Below are 25,238 nucleotides of genomic sequence, written 5' to 3'. Positions count from 1 at the left end.
CGCCGGGGATGGCCAAACTGCCACCTTTGCCCCCTATGTAAGCAAGTTCAAGAGTCGGCTGCACACCTCCTATTCCAATGCCGCCACACCGTCAGAGTTTGGGTGATGATTAAGACTTGGCTTGCCCTTGTTGATGTGCAGCCTGCAGATTGGGTGGCTGTAGGTTCCGTCAAGGATTGGTGGCAACTCAATGCCTGTAGCTTCTCGCAATCTCGAAGGGCGCTCATCTCTTTAATGATGCTTATCTCGTGGGAAATCTGGAAAGAGAGAAATGCTCGTGTCTTCCGCAACACCGCGGTGCCGGTGGGAGTGATTGTTGCTAAAATCAAAGAGGAGGCCTCCATGTGGTGCTTGGCAGGGGCAAAAATTTTGAGTAATGTAATGCCGCGAGAGTAATGCTTTGTAATTCGGCCTTTGGCCAAAACCTCTATTTCTTCTTATTAATCAATGAAAATGGCAAATCTTTTGCCTTATTTCAAAAAAAAAGTCGTGGTTGTAACCGCAGCCCACATTCGGGAATTTTTCACTCTTTGGATGCTCCTGAATGATGTCCACCTTCATGAGCAAACCGAAGATACCATCATCTGGAAGCACGCGAATGACGGGATATACACGGCGGCCACTGCGTATAAAGCTCAATTCCTAGGCTTGACTCTTTCCCCCTTGGACCGTATGGTTTGGAAGGCATGGGCACCTCCAAAGGTTAAATTCTTTGCGTGGTTGGCAATACAAGATAGGATTTGGACCGCCGATCGTTTACAGCGACGAGGTTGGCCAAATTGTGGCCTCTGCAAACTTTGCAATAGGGAGCAAGAAACGGGTGCCCACATTTTCTTCAAGTGCCGCTTTACAATTCGGATATGGAAGTCTCTCATTGAGAGGCTTGGTCTCGCGCACATAGATACATCCGAGTGGCACACAGATGAATCCGTCTACGAATGGTGGGACAAGAGAACCGACAATCGTAACCCCAACCAGCAAGCTTTGGCCTCTCTCACCATACTTGTCTCCTGGACCATTTGGAATGAAAGAAATGCACGGGTGTTTCGTCATAAGAGTGCGCCAACGACCATTCTTCTCACCGCCATCGTCGACGAGGCCAAGCTTTGCGTGACCGTGGGCGCAAAGAAATTAGGAGATATTTTTGTGGGCGAGTAATTGCCATGCCGTACCTGTGGGTATTGTAAAACTATAAACTCTATTCTCTTCTTATTTAATTGATAAGGCAAATATTATGCCTCCGTTTCGGAAAAAAAAACTGTTGGACATGGAGATGGCAGGAAAAGTGGATGAGCTTAACAAAATTTTGGAAACTTGCACTGTGCTTCATCAAGAGCTAAACTGTTGGACTTGGACATGACAGAAAAATTGGTCGGGTAAACCTGGCCTTATTAAGAGCCCTCGGCACAGTGCTGCGGCAACGACCCCCATCAAAAGAAGAGGAAAAGACCAAAGCAAACGACACAACCATCTTTGGGCAAAAAAAATCATGAGCCGGCCGGCCCATCTAGGATCCTCGACACATTTCGGCACTAACGAAATCGACACGACAACCACTTTGAAGGTTTCGCTCTCCATTTCTGCCCTCGAGATGCCCCGGGAAACTTCCTCACGCGAAAGATGATGTCCCAGTGCCCGCCTCATCGCATCACCATGCCTTCGTGCACGGAGACCGACGCAGCATTGCTCTGCCTCAAAGGCGCCGGTGGTGTAGGGCTGTAGGCTGCAGCTCTTGTATCTTCTCGCTCACCAGCGACTGCTTCTCAGGGTCTCTCGCCCTCGCCTCTCCCTCTCCTTTTTCTTCCGAGTGCTGTACCATGGACCAATCATGCAAGGCCTTTATGGTCTTTTGCGCTTTAGCTCTTCGTTTGCGGCTTCGCTTTGGCCTCAAAGCTGACGTTTAGGGGCTGTCTGGTTTGTGACTAACTTTGTCAAAGGTTGCAATACTTAAGGTTAGACAGGTTTGACTAATTTAGGTGAGTGTTTGGTTCAAGTCATACCTTAGGCAAGCCACACTTAAGCCCCACATGGCATACACACAAAAAGTGTGACAAGATTCTCTTAGGCTTGCCAACTTGTGGCTCTCATTTTAATGAACTAAGCTTAGGTAAGATTGGCAAAAATGTGTGACAGAGTTTGATAATGCTAGGCCTAGAACCAAACAGCCTCTTAGTCCGTTTCGAAAAGAAGGAAAAAAGACGGTGTTTAGATTGGTCTTGGATCTCCGAAAGCTGGCACGGCGGTCAGCGACACTACTGCTGCTGCTGCAACCAGTGGGCGCCTCACTGCTCCGCCCAGTTCGTTGCGCCAGTGGCGTGGCAGTGTAGTGTATAGCTACCACTCACTGACTGCCACCGTGTCAGTGGCGAAACAGTGCGTGTGAACATGGTGGACTCGGTGTCATCTTCTGTGTGTCTTCGGCTTCGAGGCTGGGATGCGTGCGAGCGTGCTCGCAGATGCAGCCTGGTTTCAGCTCTCTTGTGCTTGTTGTGGCAATGGCTCAAGATGCTTTCGCTGACTTTTCATCACTGATATGGAGTACGTACTTGGTGTGCATTGCTAATTTCGTGCTGCAGGCGTCGCCGAGGATACGATATCGCCGGTGATAACTGTCCAGGATGCCGCCTCTTTCAGTCAGTTCCGTGTGTCTTGTGTTCCGACCTTTCACTTCTGTAAATAATAGTAGGTCGATTTGTTGGACTGTATGATTATGACCAACTGGCTGGCAAACGAGAATCCAATGCAATTCGACAGCTACAGTGTATATATAAGCTTCTTAAATGCCTCTGGCCAATTTAGTGCTTGCTACTATTCAACAACAGGCAACGGGACAAATGTTGCTATCTTTCCCGGGAAGTTCACGCCAGCTAGATGCCCCGAAGCTTGATGGGGGTATTTCTCTGATTAACTTTGGTGTTTGGTTCGAATCTTTCCCTAATAATAAAGCACAGATTAACTCCGTGGGTTCACCGTCACAATACGCTTCTTCCCGTGAATTTACGCTTTCAGTTTGAATTTAAAATATATATCTAAGATGGTACTAATCTATGTGAGCCACTTTCGTCCGTAAGTAAACAAAAGCTTCATCTGTTTGTTCCCTGCCGTACGCTCTTTTGGGCCTCAGCCACGGCCAGCCTAGCACTCTTCCAATCCCAAAAAGACCAACACGTCAAGCTGCACATACGCAGCTTCACCAAGGCCCAAAAGTGGCCTGCTAATCAGCCTTTTCATTTTAATTTACTATTAAAAAGATAGTCCCACATTGCTTTGTAACAATGAATCCCACCAGTTTAAATATGTGAGCAAGTTGTCTAGGAACAAGCCTTCTTGGGAATTAAATAATTGAAGGATGAGGCATGAATCTTTCGAAAAACAAAAAGAGACGGGTGAGCTCAGGCAATGAGCAGCAAGCAGTGAGTAACATTCAGGAACACGCTCGTGGAGCAGCCGCCCTAATTGCCGGCTCGTTGGGGGTCAGACCGCGCTGCTCCCGTCTAGCCTTTGAACGCATTGTGGGACGTGACAGGCTGCCCTCGGAGACGCCGGATCCCTGATTTGCAAGGATTAATGTGGACACACGATTGGTGAAGGACTCTTGGTTACTCTAGATGATCGTTATTATTTTTTTCTCACATGGCTGAGCATTCAGCTTGTGGCCCGCATAAATAAACAAGATGAAATGAGTAAGGAAGGACATGCAAGATTATACGTGAAGTTAAAGGACAGTGCCATTGATCGTGCCAACTCACCTATATAGCAAGAGGTTTGGCTAATTCATTCATCTTCCCAGTTCGTACATTTTTTAACGCCTTACCGATTGACACTAACCATGTGTCCATTATCCATGCCGAAGTCACATGTAAGAAGGCCTCAAGTCCCTCTACTGAAATCTAAGCTCAATCACAAGTTCTCGTACACGCCGAAGTCACATGTAAGAAGGCCTCAAGTCCCTCTACTGAAATCTAAGCTCAATCACAAGCTCTCGTACATGTCATTGCCGGGCAACCAAGCTCATTGGCTTGGAATTGAAGGACATTAATAGTTGGACCACACGGCCATCGTCGATGATGGTGGCGTATAGAAGTGGCGACATGAATGGGTTGCTTGGCGCATACGAAGGATTTAATCTCCCGTTACAACGCACGGGCTCTTTTGCTAGTTCAAACTAAATCTTGAAACAATCCAAGACAGAGATGTAGTCTTCATTAAACTAATTGTCTTTCTTACCATTATCAAAATGATAAGTGCCACACGTGTGGCACAAAATAACACCCTGATGTTTTTAACTGCCATCCGAAAAAAAAACCCCAAAAAACTGAGCCATCCTCGGGTAACTAAAGTTGCCATCAAAAAACGTTTATCAGAGTTCTTTTCTTATTACTTGTAACCGTTTGTGACTAATGTGAGAATGCAGGAGTATATTTCAAGATTTTTTTAAAAATGACCAGAGAAAGAAAGAAAAAAAAGGTTAAGTTTTCGGGCCAAACTCAAAGCCCATAATAATATTTCAGGCCCATCAGCTCGTACAGTTTTCCCCAATGGAATTTCTGACCGCAGATGGCTGTGTTTCGTTGTTAATGAAACACTCGTCTGGCAGTTTAGCACCAGGTACCAAATGGGAGAAACATGATATAGTGCTAAGCTCAAATAATACATGTTGAGTTACATTCAACCCAAGGAACCGGGGTAACAAAACCAAGATAAATTGACTCCTAACAACGAACATACCGTTCAATACAGGGGTAACAGAACCCAGATAATTCAGCATCCATCTGTCAGAGATACTGCTTCGATATCTCAACTGAACAAGCCGCAAAAAAAGGCCATATGTAGGGTAAGAGGCAGCGCAACGTATTGGAAACCTTCTCTGCTTCTGATTTTGGCATGGTGGCACTCATCTCTGATGGTGGGAAAACCATTCACAACAGGTAGCCTCTCGATGTTCAGATCAGTCATCCTCTGTGTCGTTTGCCTTCTGCTTCTTCCACTTGTAAGCAGCTTCCAATATCTTGAGGTTCGGGGCCAGCGTAACTTCATCAGGGAAGATATAGTCAATGTACTCCTCGTACCTGGCAGAGCAAATGATGTCAGTATATTTCTAAATTGCTGGGAACCAAGCACAAAAGTATTACTCTACTAATATTGTTAGCACTAGTTATTTTATCCTGGGTTCTAAATTCTTAACAGAATTCAGACCGCGCATGGCCACATAGGGTGCTAAACTTGGCAAACCACCAACTTCTGATAATACAATAGTACCAAGAATAAAGAACTGGGTAAATAGCATACGCAATACTGGAGCCATCGTCTGTGGGGAGTGGTCTCTTCCTCTTCACTTTCCTTGGCGCCTTCTTCTGCACTAAAGTGACATCACCAAGATCACCAAAGCTCAACTCTTTTTTGAGCCACTCTTCCAGGAGCATTGCTCTTTCTTCTTTTAGCTCTGCAGCATTGGTCCTGAAGTAGTCGAATGCCCTTTCAAAGACAGCTGACCACCATAACACAGCAATGTCAGATTTAATGCACCATTAATTGCAAACTGAACATAAAAAAGATGTACAGAAGCCCAAAGTAGGCTCTCTAGCTCGTTACTCACCCCGACACCTCCGGACCCGCTCTGCCTGCTGTTCCTGATAACCAACATCATTCTTATTCTCCTCACTTCCATCGTCTTCTCCCAAGCCAGCTGAGGCCTCGAATTCAGCAAAGCTGATCCATACCTTCAAATGCTTTGTTCTATCAAGCAATCTCTCATAGAGTTCTCTTGCTCTATCAAATTCATCTTCGTCAATTTCAAATTGCAAGTACTCCTGCAAGTTAAAAGGAAGAAGATTTAGTAAGCATCCCTAGTAACTAAAATCACAAGTAGACCTGGAAGTAAAAGACACTAAAAATGATTCAGTTAAGCATATGTCGATTCTCTTAAAAGCACGACTTTTCTGGATGTCTCAAATGTAACATTAACATCTAACAAGGATCAATGCTGCATCTTATAGAAAAAAATCGGAAACAATTCCTAAGAATAAAAGGTCATGTCATAAAATGCATTATTTGGAAATAATATATCAGATGACAGCACACTGGGTTTTCTCTCTTAAAACTGTAGCTAAGAGATCAAAAGCATACAACAGCACAAAGAAGTGTGTGTATTCAGTTGCTGACTGGACAAATATAGTTCCATTGGCTCTGCTTTGCCAGGGAGAAGACTGAAGAATACAGGTCAACAAAGTCCCACCTAGACCTACACAAAAGGGACCTCAACTATGTCGATTCTGAGCATTGTCCAGCAGTTGTTTCACAAATACTCCGTAAGTTATTAAGCATTCAAGCAACTTGATAGAGTGCAGAGGATGAAGATACATGGTTTACAAATGCTTTGGTAGTTACTACTGCCTGATAGTTTGTAGCTGGCAGGATATAATGCAAAGAAATAACAGATTCAGAGAAATCAACTAACACTCCTAAGTTAAATTTTGTAAGAAAAAATAGCAAAGGCTGGTTTCCGGTTTTCCAGAACAAATATAACAGCACAACCCCTTCTTCCATGAAAATAAACTAATTCAGGTAACGCTCGAAATAGTGTAGAGCTCAACAACACACCCGGCAAAGATCGATCTCTGATCTCTACTGCCTACTCTCTAGGTGGCGTGTTAACATGTCACTCACTCCGTTTTTATTTACTCTGCATGTTAGCTTTGACCGAAGTCAAACTTTATAAAGTTTGACCAAGTTTGTAGAAAACAATATGAACATTTATAACAAGTCCATATGATGTGAAAATATATTCAATGGTGAATCTAATGGTATTGATTTGGTGGTATACATGTTAATATATTTTTCTACAAACATGGTGAAAGTTTATAAAGTGTGACTTTAGACAAAGCTAATATGCGGAGTAAATAAAAACAGAGGGAGTACAAATTAACCATGATATCACATCACAGCACACATGAACAAAGGTGGCAAATAATACACACATACTCCCATGCATAAACACTGGAACTATTTAGATATATGAGCAGATCAAATATGATACTCCCTCCGTTCACAAATATAACATGTTTTCGATATTTCAATATGGACTACATACTGGCTGAAATGAGTGAACAAACAGACTAAAACGTGTCCATATACATCCGATTCAGAGAATAGTTAGAACATCTTATATTTGTGAACAGAGGGAGTATAAATCAACGTTAACATAGAACTTCATGAGTGCTTATTTGAGGCATATAAGAATGTATAGGAAAATATATTCAATACTTCCACTCAACAAAACATAAAACTTAGACCGATTAAGAGGACGGCAAGGACAACATACCTTCCATAGAACTTCAGGCGTATCAAGGGCTGGCTGAGCGATAGCAAGCTCATATATTGATCGAGCACGATCAGTCTCACTAAGGTTCTTTTCCAGTTCAGCATACTTCCTCCAGGCATAACAATTTGCTGGAGACCATTCGATGTATTTTTCATACAGAGTTCTACAGCGGTCAAAGTTGCCCAGATAAAGCTCGATCTCAATGTACTTCTTAAATATTTTCCCCTTCGGTGCCATACCTATTGCATTACCGAGAATCTGCCGTGCAGCCTTTATGTTCTTCTGTCTTATCTCAAACTGCGCGGCCATCAGCCACAGCTTAGCAAAGGTAAATTTCTTGTGTGGAATGAGTTTCAGACATTCCCTATAGACCTCCCGGGTCCTTTCCATGTCCTGTGCATCAAGTTCCTCATACAAAGCATAGTTTATCCAAAGGTAGATATACCTCTGCCAGTACCGCTTCTCTTCTGCAGGAGGAACATTTGCGATACTCCTCTCGTACACATCTCTGATCCTGTCCTTATTCCCGACGCTCTCCTCCAGCCTGATGTAATCAAACCATGAGTCGTAGTTGAGTGGGTTCTTCCTCACCTCATCTTCATATTGGAATCTCCGCTTGCCCACAATGGCATCCTCAATCCCCTCACGGTCACCAAATTGTTTCTCAAATGCCAGGAACTTCCTGTAAAGATCCTCAGCCCTGCCCTTAGGCACTCTGTCAAGCGCATACTTGTATATCGCACGAGCACGCTCCACCTCCCGACACTTCTCCTCAAACTCAGCAAATGCTACAAACAGCACCTCTGCATCTTCATCATCCACGAGCAGGTCCGCTGCACGCTCATACACACGTCGCGCCCGCTCTACTTCTCCACGTTTCATCTCAAACTTTGCATATCGGATGAACGTGTCGGGCCGCGGGTGCTCGGCGACAAACCGCTCATAGATTGCCCTAGCGCGCTCAACCTCTCCATATCGCAGCTCAAACTTGATGTACGAGTTCCAGCCAGCAATATCAGGACGCCATCCCATCCAGCGCTCAAAGACCTGCCGAGCATTGGCGACGGCACCAAGCAGCTCCTCCATGTGGATATACTTGTACCACAGCTGGTCGATGCGGGGGAGGAGCGAGACGGCACGGTCCCAGACGTTCCTGGCATGGTTGACATAGCGGTTGCGCATCTCGAACTCCGCATACTTGAGCCACAGGGTGTGGTCGCGGTGGGCGACGTCCAGGGCGCGCTCGTAGACGGAGCGAGCCCGGGCGAAGTCCTTCTGCCCCTCCTCCCACTTGGCATACTTGACCCACGCCGAGACGCTCCAGCGGACGCGGCGAATGAGGTCCTCGAACCTCTTGCGCTCGCGGAGCCGGTAGTCCGCGAGCTCGTGGACGTCGGTAATCTTCTGCTTGGGCGGGCGGATCTCGGGCTCCTGCCGCTCCCGGGCCTCCCGGAGGATCTGCTCGGCGGTAATCTGGACCCCCGCTGGCGTCTTGTTCTTCACCCGCGTCGCGCGGGGGAGCTTGACCTCCGTGTCGCGCTTCGTGAGGAAGCCGAGGCTCGCGTCGGGAGCCGGCGGAGGCTGCGCCTGGTCGGCGCCGCCGCCGCCGCGGGTGGTGAGCGCCATGGCGGCTGGTGTCTGTGCTAGGGTTAGGGTTTTGGGAGGAGGAGAATAATGGGAGGAGGGGGCAAGGGACGGGTGATTGGATTTTAGGTCTGCTTGTACGCGCGGACGGCGGCGCGGCGGAGCTCGATGCCGGAGCGGGGCGGAGGAAGGCGAGGAGTTGGGCGGAGGACGGCGGCGCGAGGGGCGGGGCAGATCGAGCGAGGCCGAGCGGCTCGGCTCGATTTGGGGTTCGGTCTTTGCTGGACGAGGGGTTATCTGTAAAACGTAGTTTAAGTGCTCGTGTTGGAAACTTGAAATTTATCACGAGTTCACGACGAGATGAATATGGACCTCAATATTATACTACTCGAAAACCACCTAAAATACTAATCGAATATCCGGACACTGCTGAGTGAGATGAAGAAGGGGGAAATATCCTGTGATACCAACCATCATATGATACCATGTCATAAAAATCAAATTTACATGTTTCAAAAAATTCTAAGAAAAAATATGAACGTTCACAAGACATATGTCTACTAGCCCTAAAAAATTCAGATTCAAATTCGAAATGCAAATTGAGAAATAAAAAAGAAAAATTCAGCATGAATAGTGTAACAAAAAGACAAAAACACAAATGTCACTTCACGTGTGGAATTGTCTTTTTTTGTTTCTCCATGTATATTTTGGATTTTGTTAAATTTTTAGGGATTGTAGGAACATGTCTTGTGCACATTCATGATTTTTTCGAAATTTTTTGAAACATCAAAATTTTGAGTTTCTAAACGTGGTATCATGGTATCATGTCATGGGTGGTATCATGTGATATCTTCCCCGTGAAGAAGGTAGTGAAAGCTAATTTTGTTCCTCTGAATGCCCGAGCCATTATGCAGATTTCTACGAAACAATTTTTCGCGAAAAGATCAAATCTATTATAAAGATTCACCGGAAATGAAAAACACCTCAAACATAATACATCGAGGTCCATAGACCATTGTCGCCGACGTGCCGCTGTCGGCGCTCCCATACCGGAGCCGGCTTCGATGACAACCAGGAAGTCTTTGTGCACGTGCTCCTAAGGACGAGCGCCCTGGAGCCGCAATCGTCGCCGTTGAACCCTTGAATAGATCTGAGAACCTGGCACCAAATATCGTCGTTGCATACGAAAGACGAGAAACCCTAACCTCGCCGCCCCGAGAAGCTGGCGGGAATTTACGCTGTAGCTCCGTCTAATCCGTCCCAACCGACGAACTTGAGGTGGGCCAGAGACCGGAAGTCTGACTCGAAGAAGAAGCGTTGCCATCCGTCCAAACGCCGCCCCTTCGAGGACTGAAACCCTACCTATCTACTAGCTGGATTCAAGGCACCAGAAATTCCCTCCCCGCCATCGGCCACCTGAGCGGCACACGGAGGGGAGGCGAATCCATGGACTCGCTGGTGGAGATCGAGGGGAAGAAGGCTTTCCCTAGTCGCCTTGCGAGAGGGGCCTTACGAAACAACTTGCAAAGTACTTGTGGGTTCGGCAGTTGGAGAGGCGTGATAATTTTTTCAGTGAGATCGGTCTATAGAGTACTTCTTGAGGCTAACACCGTGATCAGTCCAAGTAGTGAGCTCGAGTGGATCTAAACGTGCTTTCTGGACGAGTCTATAAAAAATTCAAGTGCCCCCAAAAGTCTGCAACTTCTGGTGGAGGGTGAAAAAGAAATTTATACCATGCCGTTCCATACTCGAAGATAGACACATTGAACATATTCCATTTTATTAGTCATGTGGCCAAGAGGAAACCATCAAGCACAATGTTTGAGTGTACGTGAACGAAACTTTTCTGCCAATAGCTCATGGAAGTAACTGAAGTGAAAGTTGCGGAATGGGTGACGAATATAATAGATGCAACAAGATGTCGACTAAATATGCGGTTGTCATTTTATGCGGAGGATGGTTTTTGTGGTCAAAGAGGACTACACGACATCATGATAAACATGTTTGCTCTGTCTCCTGATTAGTCAAATGGACAACTAATCTAACTATGGACCTTACTATCATTGGAAGATCTTCTGGATTGTGTGCCGAGAAGATTAAAGTCAAGTGGGAAGCATCGGCTGAAGGTATGCTTAAAATCAATGTTGATGCTAGCTTCCTGTAGCGCACATTGGTAGGTGCCACTGGGCTGGTGTTACGAGACAATACCGGTTCCTTGCTATAGGGTCAAGCTATTTGGTATGGCCAAGCTACCAATGCAATGATCATGGAGACCCTTGCAGTTCATGATGGTGTATTGTGATCTAGGATTATCGCACATTGCTTTGATGCTAAGGAGGTGGTCACACTTTGGAGGGAAAGAGAACATGAAGGATACGTGATTGCTTCGATTCTCAATGAGATTGAAGAGCTTAGCGGGAACTTGGAGTTCTTCCATGTGAACTTCATGTTGGGGAACGTAGCATGCAATTTCAAAAAAATCCTACGCTCACGCAAGATCTATCTAGGAGATGCATAGTAACGAGAGGGGGAGAGTGTGTTGGGGAACGTAGCATGCAATTTCAAAAAAAATCCTACGCTCACGCAAGATCTATCTAGGAGATGCATAGCAACGAGAGGGGGATAGTGTGTCCACGTACCCTCGTAGACCAAAAGCGGAAGCGTTTGACAACGCGGTTGATGTAGTCGAACTTCTTCTCGTTCCGACCGATCAAGCACCGAACGTACGGCACCTCCGAGTTCTGCACACGTTCAGCTCGATGACGTCCCTCGAACTCTTGATCCAGCAAAGTGTCGAGGGAGAGTTCCATCAGCACGACGTCGTGGTGACGGTGATGGTGAAGTGATCCGCGCAGGGCTTTGCCTAAGCACTACGTGAATATGACCGGAGGCGTAAACTATGGAGGGGGCGCCGCACACGGCTAACAATGTTTGTTGTGTGTTCTAGTGGTGCCCCCCTTCATATATATAGGTTGGAGGGGTAGCCAAGGGGGCGCCCCAAGTAGGAGGAATCCTACTTGCGCACCTGCCAATTTGGCCTCCCCCCTTTCCTATTCCTATTCGGAGTAGGAAGGGAAGAGCGGGAAGGGGGAATCCTATTCCCTTTTTTCTTTCCTCCTTCCCCTTTCCTTCTCCAATTTGGCCGGCCCATATGGGGTGGGTGCACCAGCCCCTTTGTGGCTGGTGTGTTTCCCCTCTTGGCCCATAAGGCCCATATAGTTTGCCGGGGATAGCCCGGAACCCCTTCCGGTGACCCGATACGTACCCGGTAACCCCAGAACACTTCCTGTGTCCGAATACTATCGTTCTACATATGAATCTTTACCTCTCGACCATTTTGAGACTCCTCGTCATGTCCGTGATCTCATCCGGGGCTCTGAACAACATCTGGTCACCAAATCACATAACTCATATAATACCAATCGTCATCGAACGTTAAGCGTGCAGACCCTACGGGTTCGAGAACTATGTAGACATGACCGAGACACCTCTCCGGTCAATAACCAATAGCGGAACCTGGATTCTCATATTGGCTCTCACATATTCTACGAAGATCTTTATCGGTCGAACCGTTATGACAACATACGTTATTCCCTTTGTCATCGGTATGTTACTTGCCCGAGATTCGATCGTCGGTATCTTCATACCTAGTTCAATCTCGTTATCGGCAAGTCTCTTTACTCATTACGTAATGCATCATCCCGTAACTAACTCATTACTTACATTGCTTTCAAGGCTTATTATGATGTTCATTACCGAGAGGGCCCAGAGATACCTCTCCGATACTCGGAGTGACAAATCCTAATCTCGATCTATGCCAACCCAACAAATACCTTCAAAGATACCTGTAGAGCATCTTTATAATCACCCAGTTACGTTGTGACGTTTGATAGCACACAAGGTATTCCTCCGGTATCCGGGAGTTGCATAATCTCATAGTCAAAGGAATATGTATAAGTCATGAAGAAAGCAATAGCAATAAAACTTAACGATCATTATGCTAAGCTAACGTATGGGTCTTGTCCATCATATCATTCTCCTAATGATGTGATCCCGTTCATCAAATGACAACACATGTCTATAGTTAGGAAACTTAACCATCTTTGATTAACGAGCTAGTCTAGTAAAGGCTTACTAGGGACACTGTGTTTTGTCTATGTATCCACACATGTATCAAGTTTCCGGTTAATACAATTCTAGCATGAATAATAAACATTTATCATGATATAAGGAAATATAAAATAACAACTTTATTATTGCCTCTAGGGCATATTTCCTTCAGAGTGTGTCTACGTAACCTCGTAGACCGAAAGCGGAAGCGTTTGACAACGTGGTTGATGTAGTCGAACTTCTTCTCGTTCCGACCGATCAAGTACCAAACGTACGACACCTCCGAGTTCTGCACACGTTCAGCTCGATGACGTCCCTCGAACTCTTGATCCAGCAAAGTGTCGAGGGAGAGTTCCGTCAGCACGATGGCGTGGTGACAGTGATGGTGAAGTGATCCACGCAGGGCTTCGCCTAAGCACTACGAGATATGACCGAGGGTGTAATCTGTGGAGGGAGGCGCCGCACACGGCTAACAGATGTTGTTATGTGTTCTAGGCGCCTCCCCCCTCATATATATAGGTGGGAGGGAGAGGGGGCAGCCAAGGGGGTGCCCAAGTAGGAGGAATCCTACTTGGGGCCCTAACCTATTCGCCCCCCTACCATATTTCCCGGAGGGGGAAGGAAGGAGGAGGGAGGAGAGAAGGAAGGGGGAGGCTGAATCCCTCCCCTTCCTTTCTCTCTTCTCCTCTTTCCTTCCCCCTTATTTCGGCCTACATGGGGCACACCAGCCCCCTAGGGGCTGGGCTCTCCCCTTATTGGCCCATTAGGCCCATGTAGTTGCTAGGGGGATGCCCGGAACCCCTTCTGGTGACCCGATATGTACCCGATACCCCCGGAACACTTCCGGCATCCGATACCATCGTCCTATATATCAATCTTTACCTCTCGACCATTTCGAGACTCCTTGTCATGTCCGTGAGCTCATACGGGACTCCGAACAACATTCGGTCACCAAATCACATAACTCATATAATACAAAATCGCCATCGAACATTAAGCGTACAGACCCTACGGGTTCGAGAACCATGTAGACATGACCGAGACACCTCTCCGGTCAATAACCAACAGCGGAACCTGGATGCTCATATTGGTTCCCACATATTCTACGAAGATCTTTATCGATCGTACCATAATGATAACATACGTTATTCCCTTTGTCATCGGTATGTTACTTGCCTGAGATTCGATTGTCGGTATCTTCATACCTAGTTCAATCTCGTTACCGGCAAGTCTCTTTACTCGTTCCGTAATACATCATCTCGCAACTAACTCATTAGTCACATTGCTTGCAAGGCTTATCATGATGTGTATTACCGAGAGGGCCCAGAGATACCTCTCCGATACTCGGAGTGACAAATCCTAATCTCGATCTATGCCAACCCAACAACACTACCAAAAATACACTTCCGTGATGATACGTGTTTGTCGCAGTAGGTCACGTTTTCTGTCATGCATGTACATCCATGACGATTTTATGACATAATCAAGATAGTCATACCTGTGTTGTCATAGAAGTGTTCCATGACATTACCAAAATTATCATCACGGAAGTGTCCACTTCCATGATGATAAATCGCGCGTCATAGAAGTGCTTTCGTCAAGGGTGACCGACACGTGGCATCCACCGTAACGGGTCACCGTTAAGCTATCGGGTCCGGTTTTGGATCTGATAACCCGCTAACAGCCACGACCAATGCCGATTTTCCACATGTAAAATTCTCATTGGCCGACGGAACCATGTGTCAACTCTGCGTTGGCACAGGTGTCACTCATCCAATGAGCAAAATGCGCCTATGATATGTTGACACGTGGACCGGCCCAAAAGTGGCCCATAAAGATCAAACGGGCCGGCCCAACTAAAGGCCCACAAGATTTCGTGGACCATAATGGGCCGGCCCAACTAAAGGCCCACAAGATTTTACGGACCATAATGGGCCGGCCCAGCTAAAGGCCCACGAGATTTCGCAGACCATAATGGGCCGGCCCAGCTAAAGGCCCACAAGATTTTGAGGACACTAGTGGGCCGGCTCGTTAATAGGCTGCCATGTTTTGGGCCAAATGCCGGCCCATATTTGATCCGGTCCATTAACAGCCTGCCACGTTCTGGGCCTAATAAAGGCCCATATGAGATCCGGCCCGTTAAAAGCCTACCACGTTCTGGGCCAAATTACGGCCCAGATCAGATCCGGCCCTTTAAGAGGCTTTGGGCTAAATTATGGCACATATCAGATTCGGCCCGTCAACTGGACGCTATGCTTTTGGGCCCACTTGCTAAAGGTCCATTTAGTAATTTAGCCTGATATTAGTTTTGGCCTGTTAAAGGCCCGTTTAACATTTCGGCCCTATATTTATTTCGGCTTGTTAAAAGCCCGTCATATAGTTGGGCCTACGGCCCGGTTTGCATCCGGCCTGCTCACAGCTGATAATCTGATTGGGCCAAACAAGGACCGAGACAATTTTGGCCTGTTAGTGGCCCGTGATGTGATTGGCACAATCATGGGCCGGGGTCTATTTCGGCCTGCTGCCAGCCCGTGAGCTATTCGACACATTTCAGGCCCAATGTACTTTTCAGCCTCCTAAAAGTCCATTGAGTTTTCTTGCGAAAATAGGGCCGACGATTTACTTGGCCTATTAAAGGCCCAAATCTACTAGTGGGCCAGTTTACATTTAGGCCTGTTAATGGACCAAGATGACTAGGCCCATGATGCGGATCATACATAGTGATTTGCATGACGGCCCGATTATGTATCGTAATTTTACGGTTTGGCCGGTTTACTGCGAAGACAGCATATATATATACAGTAAAATAACTGCAGCATCGTGAATAAGAAAAAAAACCTAGACTATACAATAAAGAAATTACGGCATATTACATCCACTGGGCATCAAAGTTCGCCACTATGATAATAAAGCACAAGCAGACAGCAGATTACATACACTGGGCATCAAAGATCGCCACCAGTGCAAATAAACACCCCGGCAAAATAATATACAAAACCGACGGCACTTCAATAGAGTTGAAGAAAGGTTAGCCCTACTCGAGAGCTGCAGCGCAAGCAGCTGAGCAAGCTGATGAGACTGCGCTTGTTTGACACTTATATCTTCCTCACTCTGAAAGATAAACAAGCAGACAGATGACAGGTTTTGCACATATAAGTATCAGTGCTGACAATTCATCACATTTCTTACTGACGAATAAAGTGACAGAGTTTAAAATAGCATTAACACAATATGGTATTGTTCAGGTTAAGACATGGCAGGAAATGACATTGTGAAGGAGATGGCAACTTCACGACACCACTGGATTACATATCAAGAACTCATAAGTATCAATGGTTAGTGTGCTGTCAATTTATCCCATTTCAGATTGGCAAATAAAGAGACGGTTTAAATAATAGTAGAATGATATGACATTATTCATAGTTAAGACATTGCAGAATATGTCACTGTGCTATAGTGGGTAGGTTCACCACACCACTGGATTATGGATCAAGAACAGAAGCATACATGCAGTGTAAAAGAAGATCACTTGCTCTGTATAGTTTAATATACATGGTATGAAGAAGGAACTTGGTTGTACAACTAAAACTTCAATTGAGAAGGACAAACTTTTGTTTATGAACTACATAATAAACTTCAAACATGCAATTTGATGCAAACACCAAAAATAAACAGTTGTTGCAGTCATGCCTAACCAAATATACACAACAAAGTTTGAAGGCTTGAGAAGGACAAACTTACATTATTGGTGAAGACAGGCTCTATAAAGCCCTTGTCCGTGCTGATGGGGGGGCAATTCAAGAAGTTTACCACCGAATATTCTTCATAAGCATTGCCTTTATTCTACATCTTGTTAAGAGTAAATATAGATGTGATAATATAAGAAAAAATGGAGAATATTTAAGATAAGATGAAGAGTGATGCTACATAACCAAGTAGCTATAAATGTAAGTACAGCGATACAGACAAAAGGTACATCCAAGAGCAATGCAGAGCTAAACTTCTTCCGTGCCATCGGTGTTATCCAACCTTATGGTAAGAGTAAATATAGATCTGATGTGTAGAAAATGGAGGGCAAAGGAAAATAAGCTGCAAAGTGATGGTACATGAACAACTACCTGTCAATATAAGTACACTGATAAAGGACAGCAGGTACTTACAAGAACAATGTAGAGCTAAAAATTTTCATTGGCATTGGATATATTCTACACTAATGTAACCATTCATACATATCAGATAATTTGGAGTGAAAAATTGATAAGCAAGCTATCATGCATACTGCTGTCACATAATGAACCAGGTATGAATGCAAGTACAGTGATACAGGACAATAGGTACTAATAAGAGCAAAGCAGCGGGCAGCATATTTGCGATATCCTGTCGTTCTTTTCAGACCGGAATTCTTCTTCGAGCAGATTTCCTGCAAAAAAGATCCGTAAGGCACATGCGGAAAAGTAGAAGTTCAAATTGTCATGTGATATCATAGATAGTACCTCATCCTGGGAACAAGACCAGCACATAACAAGGTTTTTCCATTCAATGTCTTCTAAATTTAGCATAGGAGACTTCACCAGAAATTCGTTTATAGACTTGCCATCAAAGTGTGATTTCCTCAGGTAACACCGATACTGCTGCAATGCTTCCTTGAAAAGCGCAAGCAAGCTTTGCTCCATGACTATCCAGATTGACCCTCGCCTACTTACAACAATGTAATGTAAATCATTGATGTGTTCAATCAGCAGAAAACACCATGAATAATAGCACTTACATGTAAGTGGGACCGGAAGATGTGAAAATGGTGTTTGTCTTCACTATAATCTTCCCATGATGGGAATATATGCACATAGTCCATAAAAACATTGAAAGCATTGTCTTTTAAACTAGGAATAACTGGAACGGGGTTCCAATCTGCAGGAATTGGCCGTCTCTACAGTTGGGATAGGTCTTCGGCAGGTGGACTTGCTGTACTTTTTGCTGGAGTGGGATTTTTTTGTGGTGCGGCTGGTGCTATGGCAACTGAAATTGGCATACCTTTTGTTGGGGTGCAGGTCCTGTGTGGTGGGGCTAGTGGTGTGGCCAGTGAAGTATGGGTACAGTCTGCTGGAGTCAGTCCTACATTTTGTGTCACTGGTTGTACAACCAATATAAGTGGTGTGCTGTCTGATTTCTCTGGCACCACCACGTTTTTCAAGGACTTTGCTGGTGCTCCTTCAGGTTCAGCAATCACCCTCTTCCTTTTTGATGTCTGATGCACAAGAACAACATTTGAGTGAAAAAACATGGTATGATGACAGATGGAATATGTCTTGATAATGGATGGGCATGGCATCTTGACATATATGATGAGTAAACTAAGCAGATGGCGGTGCAAAAAAGTAGAAGAAATGCAAGACAACATATGCAAGATACACGCAATCAATAAAACCTTGCCAAATTAGAACAGGCACCTTGATGGGTGAACAGGACAGGCCATCTGCCTTTGCCTCTTGAGGTCAGAATAGTCATTAGGATCATATTCTGAACAAGAATCTACAGGTGGGGAGCGTATGAGTTTCATTGCATCCAGAATGGCACTCAATGCCTTGGTGCCAATTTTGTAAGTCGTTGTAGTGTTCCATAATATTCTTCTGATGCGCGGATTCTGATATTCACTGTAATTACGTATAATATCTGAGAACCATGAAAACATAAATAACAGTGATATTATCTTTGTAATGCAGAGGATATTCTAATATAGGGGCGCCCCTGTAAACCCTTGTGTGCTATCACTGGATTCTAATGAGAGAGCTCATGTGTGTTGTAATATGGTGCGTGCATTAATATAATCTGGCATAAGTACACAAAAAATAGGCTCCAGAAGTAAGGATAGTTGGCAGATGATAGGTTCATAATATACTGTATAGAGAGTTTATTGTCGAACCATGATAACAAGAGCACACAACAACTAGGCAGATCGTAGTGTACATAAAAGGGGTACACCATAACCACGATATATAAATCGGGAAAGTGGAACTGGCTGGAAAATACGGTGTTGTATTGCCTCTACTAATTGAAAGCTTATCGATCACGTACATGCCAGCTCTATCAGCTGTTGACTGCAGATGTTCCTGCTCCCCTTCCTGACAAGGAACATACTGTACGTACTAAATATAGAATAACAAAAGAGGAACATGTTAAAGAACAGAAGAGGAAGCATATTCTTGAGGTTCCGCTTCATTGCATACAATGTTGGTTACCCACTCATGATGAATCACAACGCCCAAAGAAATGCAATTCCATGTCGTCTCTCTATATGTGGCCACATTCATTTGGAAAATCAAGTGGGAGCATTACCCGACCAATTAAATGTTGTCTGTTAACTAATATTAGTATCATATCACAATTCGTATTTGAAGAAGTAAGCTTTGGACTTATGAATGGTGTGTTGTTTAGCTTCAAGAGTGGACTGCTACTAGTGTGACACAAAGCAGCTACACAGGTCATAGTGTAGATATAACGGGAAAACCGTAAGCATCAGGAGTAAAATCAGCAAAGTGGAACTTGCTGGAATATATGTGCTAGTATTGCTGGTACGGCTAGAAAGGCTTCGGATACCAGCTCTCTTCAACTGAAGGTGCGGTACTGTTAATATCTGTGTAACTCTCAAAGGCGAGACAGCTCCCCGCATTTCCTTGCTAATTTTATAGGATTCAAGTGGGCAGGCCACTACAATTCCTATTCCTATGTTTAGAAAATCCTACGAATCAAAGAGCCCCGAAGAGTTCAGAGTGTCCATCACAACCGACCGTATGGACCTCTACACTGCAAATGTCCCTGCTCATCTTCACTACAAGGAACATATTGTACTACTATCATACTCCCTCCGTTCCAAAATATAAGTCTTTGTAGAGATTTCCACTATGGATCACATACAGATGTATACAGATACATTTTAGAGTGTAGATTCACTCATTTTGCTCCATATGTAGTCCATGGTGGAATCTATACAAAGACTTGTATTTAGGAACAGAGAGAGTACTTATTAAAGAAGAACGGAAGAGGAACATGCTAAAGAAGAGCAAGCAGATTTGGGATAATAAAATGTTCGTTGCACAGTGCCCACACATGATGAACCAGAGCGCATTAAGAATGCAACTCCGTGCTGTCTCTCTATATGTGGTGCACGTGCTTTTCGAGAGTAAAGTAGGAACATTAGCTGACCAATTAAACGTTATCTGCTTTAGTAATATCAGCATCATATTAGATTCATATTTGAGCAACAAGTTTGGAATTATGAGTGGCACATTGTTTAGCTTGATGGATTCAGGAGCAGTGCTAAGCAGCTACGGTGATGGTACTGAATATAAAGGCATGTCTGCATGCAAGTCACGTGACTTTTGTCATTTGGGTCAGTTGACCATTTCAGGTGGTTGGATGAAGATCCTACGTCTCCTAACCCTTCTTCTTCCTTGTCTCTGGTTCTTCCCATACAGAACATCGCATGAGCCACCGGCCAAACCACCGGCCCCGACCCCCCGCCCTCCCCTGAACCGCCCCCACTGCCTGTGTTCCTCCGCCACCCCCACCCCATCCCCGCCCCCACCCGCATCGAGTTTTCTTTGTTCGACGAGGCCCCACCACCGCCCCCACAACTACCGTCCCCACCCGAGCCCCTTCCTTCGCACCGGCGAACTCCGACGAGCTCTGAAAAATCGACTGACCCAATTTTGAAATTTAGTCTACTGTCATTTAACTTGTGTGGAATATAAAAGGGGAAAGCCATAAGCATTGCGAGTATAGTGTTGAGCGTGCCATGGCGGATCTGAAGGTGCAAACCGAACAAAGGCAACTTCGTAGAGAAATCAGAGTAAAGCAGTGGCGATCTATTTTCTTGCTGCGATAAATAAGTTGAGCAGATACGAAAGAGTACCGCCTCTGGTGCGGCGCCATGTATGCATCTGCTGAGAATTTGACGGTGCTGCGGTAGCAATTGCTGTCGGCGGCGTGGAAGCAGATCTAGGAGGATAGACGATGGCAGCGGGGTGCGGTGGATGATACGGTCGTAGGAGCGGCGCCGGCAAGGTGGATGGCGGCGGGGATGAAGCGAGAGGAAGGGATGCAAGGATCCCGGTCCGAAGCCGTGGATGAGAGAGGTCGATCTCTTGTAATGGACGACGACGTCGGGGTATCAGCTCCGACATGGTGGAGGAGAACAACGGTGGATGGGGTGGCGGACGGAGGAGGCTGGGGTGGAGAGGGTATTTTGGCACCCACGGAGTACAAATGGGGAAATGGGGGGAGAGAGGAAGGGGGGAACCATGCCTTCAGGGCGCGCTTGTCTCAAATGCGAGGAAATTTACAAACTTAGCCCCCGTTTAAAATTTCCTACATCACAGCAATATTAGTCGGTTGGGGATAGGACGGTAATCTCGCATACACCGAATATCTACCGACGAGAGTTTGTTTTTGGTGCCCATCGTGTATGAATCGGGGAGGGAGTCGATTTCGGCCGAGGAGACACTGTGTTTTGGTGCCCACCGTGTATGAATCCGGGTGAGAGGCGGTTATGTCACGTTTGAATGCAATTACAAACCTACCCCTATCGAAACCTATAGAAATCGAGCCGATAGGCTTTGCGTGTCAGGGATAGGCAGTAATTTCCATCTCGTAAATTTTGGTTTCGGGCGGTTACTGTGACTTTCCCCGCTTCGTTCAAATTTTTGCAGAGCAAGAGTGCACATTTACCATGCCAACTCAATTCGAATCCAGTTTGTATTCTATTTTTGTTCGGGTAGGATCCATTTTCGATTGGAATAAAATTCTATATACATCATTTTTTATATATACTTTCAAAAGCACAACAAAGAATTCTGCTCCTTTATATGTATAATATGATTTACAAATACAATGATCTCAAAATCATAAGGTTGAATTCAAAAAATTTAAACCAAATTATGTTCTACTAAAATGTATGGATCAGTAATATCTACATATTAATAACATAGATGCGCGTGAATTCATATGAGTATGCATGTTTGATAGATCAATTTTGGTTCGAGTATGAATTACATGTATCATCATCTCGAATTCAAATATTTGAATCCCTTTTATGTTGACTCCTTTCACGCCAATCTCTCTCGCATGCTCCTTCATGTAGCTATCACTCTCTTTTCTCCAGCTCACTCGCACGCTCACTTCATGTTTTTCCTATCTTCGCAAACATGGTCTCTCGACGTCTCCCTTGAGAAGTGTCACACTCTCCCTATCATTATACATTACATGGTTTTCATTATCTCTCACATCTCTACCGTTCTCTGGTATCACTAGGTACCTAAGCTTTCTTTTTCACCGCCACACACACAGTCTCACTCATCTTTCACTTTGTCTTTCTCTCTATGGGGTTCTCTCACACACCCTATATGTCTCAAGATATGACTCATACCACTAAAATTACTCTCCCCCGCAGACACAACGTTTGTTGCGGTCTCCTTTCCGTCTCCATCCCAGTTATAAAACTGACGTTATTCACTTGTTTACCGACCAGACAAACTCCCCTCTCTCTCTCTCTCACACACAACTCCTGCTTCTACTCCCCTTCCCGACTACCGTCTCTCTCTCTCACACACAAAACTCTCGCTTTCGCACCCCGACTCGTATTTCTCTCACAAACATTGATCGACTAGCCTCCAGATAGGTTTATACACCCGCACACTCGTGCTTCCACTATCGCGTACATGTCTCTCTCGCGCTCCTTGTATCTATGTAGATTTTTCGTCCCTTCTTGAGACACGCCCTCTCGATCGTGCACACACACAATATCGCCTCATTTTAAGCTGATACCTCTCGCACACACACTCTTTGTGTCTTTGTCACACATGCACTCTGTCCTCCTCCTCTCCCACTCTCTCTCACACACACAACACAAACACACATGGGCTTTTTGCAACAACTAGCAAGATGCCCATGGGTTGCACGGAACATAAAGATGCATTTGTATGAGTAGTTTATCTTGTGGGAGAAAAGAATGAAAGAGGGAAGGCCTTATTTGCAAATGTGGAGAGGGGTGTGGGTATCTTTTTGCAAAATTGCCATAGTTTCCTTCCTATCCGCCAGATATAAATCGGACGGCCTATATTGCAGGATGGCAGGCACACCATCATCACCAACTCTGTTTTTTATCTCTACTCTTATAAAAAGCATAGTCGGTGATGATGGTGTGCCTGCCATCATGCAATATAGGTCGTCCAATCTATATCTAACGGATAGGAAGGAAACTATGGAAATTTACCCGCACTCCTCTCCACATTTGCAGATAAGGCATTCCCTCGTTCATCCTTTTCTCCCACAAGATCTTGATGTTCCGTGCAACGCACGGGCATCTTGCTAGTAAGAGTAGAAATTAGAGATATACCACTTCTCGAATCTTGAAACCAACAACATTCCTCCCTTATCTCATCAAAACCGCCAAAGGAATATATTTTGAGTGAAGCATAACATATTTTTAGTGATATACGTATTTCAAAACTAGACTCTTTTTTCTATCAAATTGGTGAATATGTATTAATCTACTTTGATCGCGTGGCAACGCATTGGCACATTGCTAGTAGTTATTACTACTGTATAATTTTTTGGACACCAGACAAATGGTGGAGTACATATACGAAGAGAAGAGGCGCACGCACACAGTCGGTCTCTCGCTGTCTCGCACACATGAAAGTTACGTAAAGGCACCGTTAACAAATAAACCCTAAAATCCTAGGTGCACGATTGCTGCATGCGCGGGTACCGGGTACGTGGTGGAGCGCACCTTTGTAGGAATAGTCAGCTCGCGTGATAATTTGATCCATAGGAGTTGATGGTCGGGACCACAGGTGAACGACCTAGAGGCGGTGGCTCGCCAGTTGCCACAGATCGAGTAGCCACGTTTAAAATATCATTTTTTTAGCGGGGTAAGAGTTCCAATTTTCAATGGCGCGTTATAAGTACTAAACAGTTTTTAGAACGATTGATATGGAGCAAAAATGGAATTCATAACTACTACCTCCTTGACGTATGGTTGTATGGGTTTATGTTGCGAGATGTTGAACCTGGTAGTTCTAGGGAAAATACTATGGTTTAGATGTTGGTTTTCAGTAATGATAATCGAAAGGGGGAAACCCTTCTTTGATAAAAAAAACTGCTACCTTTGTCCTGGTTTACTAGTCCCCATCGTATTTTGGGTCAAAGTTTGTCCACAAATTTTACTTGTAAAATGTGAATGGAAAACGAGATTTTGTTATACCCAAACAAAAAAGGACTGGAGGGAGTGATTGCTCTGACACGGACGCGACCTCTCATAGCGCAGGCATTGAACCGGCACGCTGGCCAAGAAGGCCCCACTTGCTACAGGCCCGGCTGAACACGCCTCCTCGCCGCATGCAACCGGCTTCAGACTGCCCCGCCTGCCTCCATTGAATCCGCGCGTGTGCCGGCAACACATCCTTCCGCGAGCCGGCCGACATTTTAGAACACAAAAAATGACCAAAATATAATTAATTACGCATGGTATTGACTTGTTGTGCTCGCACTGGTAGCAGGAACTAGAGGTTTTTCTTTATTTATAACTCTCCTCACATTTTTTTGGCTTTGAAGTGAATCATGGTTGTGGACATTATCTATGAATGTGCAGATATCCGTGAACATGAGTTTGATGTGGAAGTTGAACTTGGAATGTTGGGCTTGCGCATGAACTATAGCATGTCCAATGCTTCGTCTGTTATTGTTTGGAAAGTAATTGTTGTTATTACATGACCCGAAAAAAATTATTTTGTGCCACATCAGTAGATGCACGGACATCACAACAGGCATGCTGACTGGATAAACATTTGAACCTAGCTATTATGAAGGAAAATTTGTATTGAGAACATTTTTAGATAGCAGGAGACGCCTAGCCTGCTCTGCCTCTGCTAGCTTCTTTCTGGCTTCTTCCATCTCTTCTTTGGCTTGGGTGAAGAGAGCATCTGATTGCTCTTTTCGCTTCTTCAGGAACTCAGCTACATTCTCAAGGGCCGATGCACACTTTCTTTCAGCCTTTACTAGAGCCACGAGGACACGAATAGTTGACGACTCCACCTGGCTTGTGTGTAATTCAGCATCATCTCGGAATTTGCACCTTGTGTCTAATCCAGCATCATTAGGGAACTGGCACCTTGTGTGTAATCCAGCCTCATTTTGGAAACATGATCTCGAGGTTGACCATACTTCT

At 45.0% G+C, this 25,238-nt stretch overlaps 1 protein-coding gene across 1 annotated transcript; it reads right to left on the bottom strand.

The window, feature by feature from the left end:
- Positions 1-4,616: 4,616 nt before the first annotated feature.
- Positions 4,617-9,208, bottom strand: LOC123163807 (crooked neck-like protein 1). The gene is made up of 4 exons (XM_044581192.1): positions 7,322-9,208; positions 5,597-5,810; positions 5,290-5,488; positions 4,617-5,069 (listed from the first exon to the last, which is right to left on the bottom strand). The coding sequence occupies exons 1-4, from the start codon at positions 8,945-8,947 to the stop codon at positions 4,949-4,951; spliced, it is 2,160 nt and encodes a 719-aa protein (XP_044437127.1). The 5' UTR covers positions 8,948-9,208; the 3' UTR covers positions 4,617-4,948.
- Between the last annotated feature and the right edge of the window lie 16,030 nt (positions 9,209-25,238).

The sequence above is a fragment of the Triticum aestivum genome, chromosome 7D, assembly GCF_018294505.1.
Source record: "Triticum aestivum cultivar Chinese Spring chromosome 7D, IWGSC CS RefSeq v2.1, whole genome shotgun sequence".
In the NCBI taxonomy this organism is placed as follows: Eukaryota; Viridiplantae; Streptophyta; class Magnoliopsida; order Poales; family Poaceae; genus Triticum; species Triticum aestivum.
The sequence above is the reverse complement of the archived record's forward strand: the minus strand, read 5'-3'. Positions and strand labels throughout refer to the sequence as shown.

Bases quoted from the DNA above. Each gene is read 5' to 3' on its own strand.
- LOC123163807 (XM_044581192.1), bottom strand. From the start codon at position 8,947: ATGGCGCTCACCACCCGCGGCGGCGGCGGCGCCGACCAGGCGCAGCCT. The intron at 5,811-7,321 runs GTATGTTGTCCT...TTTAACTTGCAG, and splicing joins CGCCTGAAGTTCTATGGAAG to GAGTACTTGCAATTTGAAAT. The intron at 5,489-5,596 runs GTGAGTAACGAG...TATGGTGGTCAG, and splicing joins GCGGGTCCGGAGGTGTCGGG to CTGTCTTTGAAAGGGCATTC.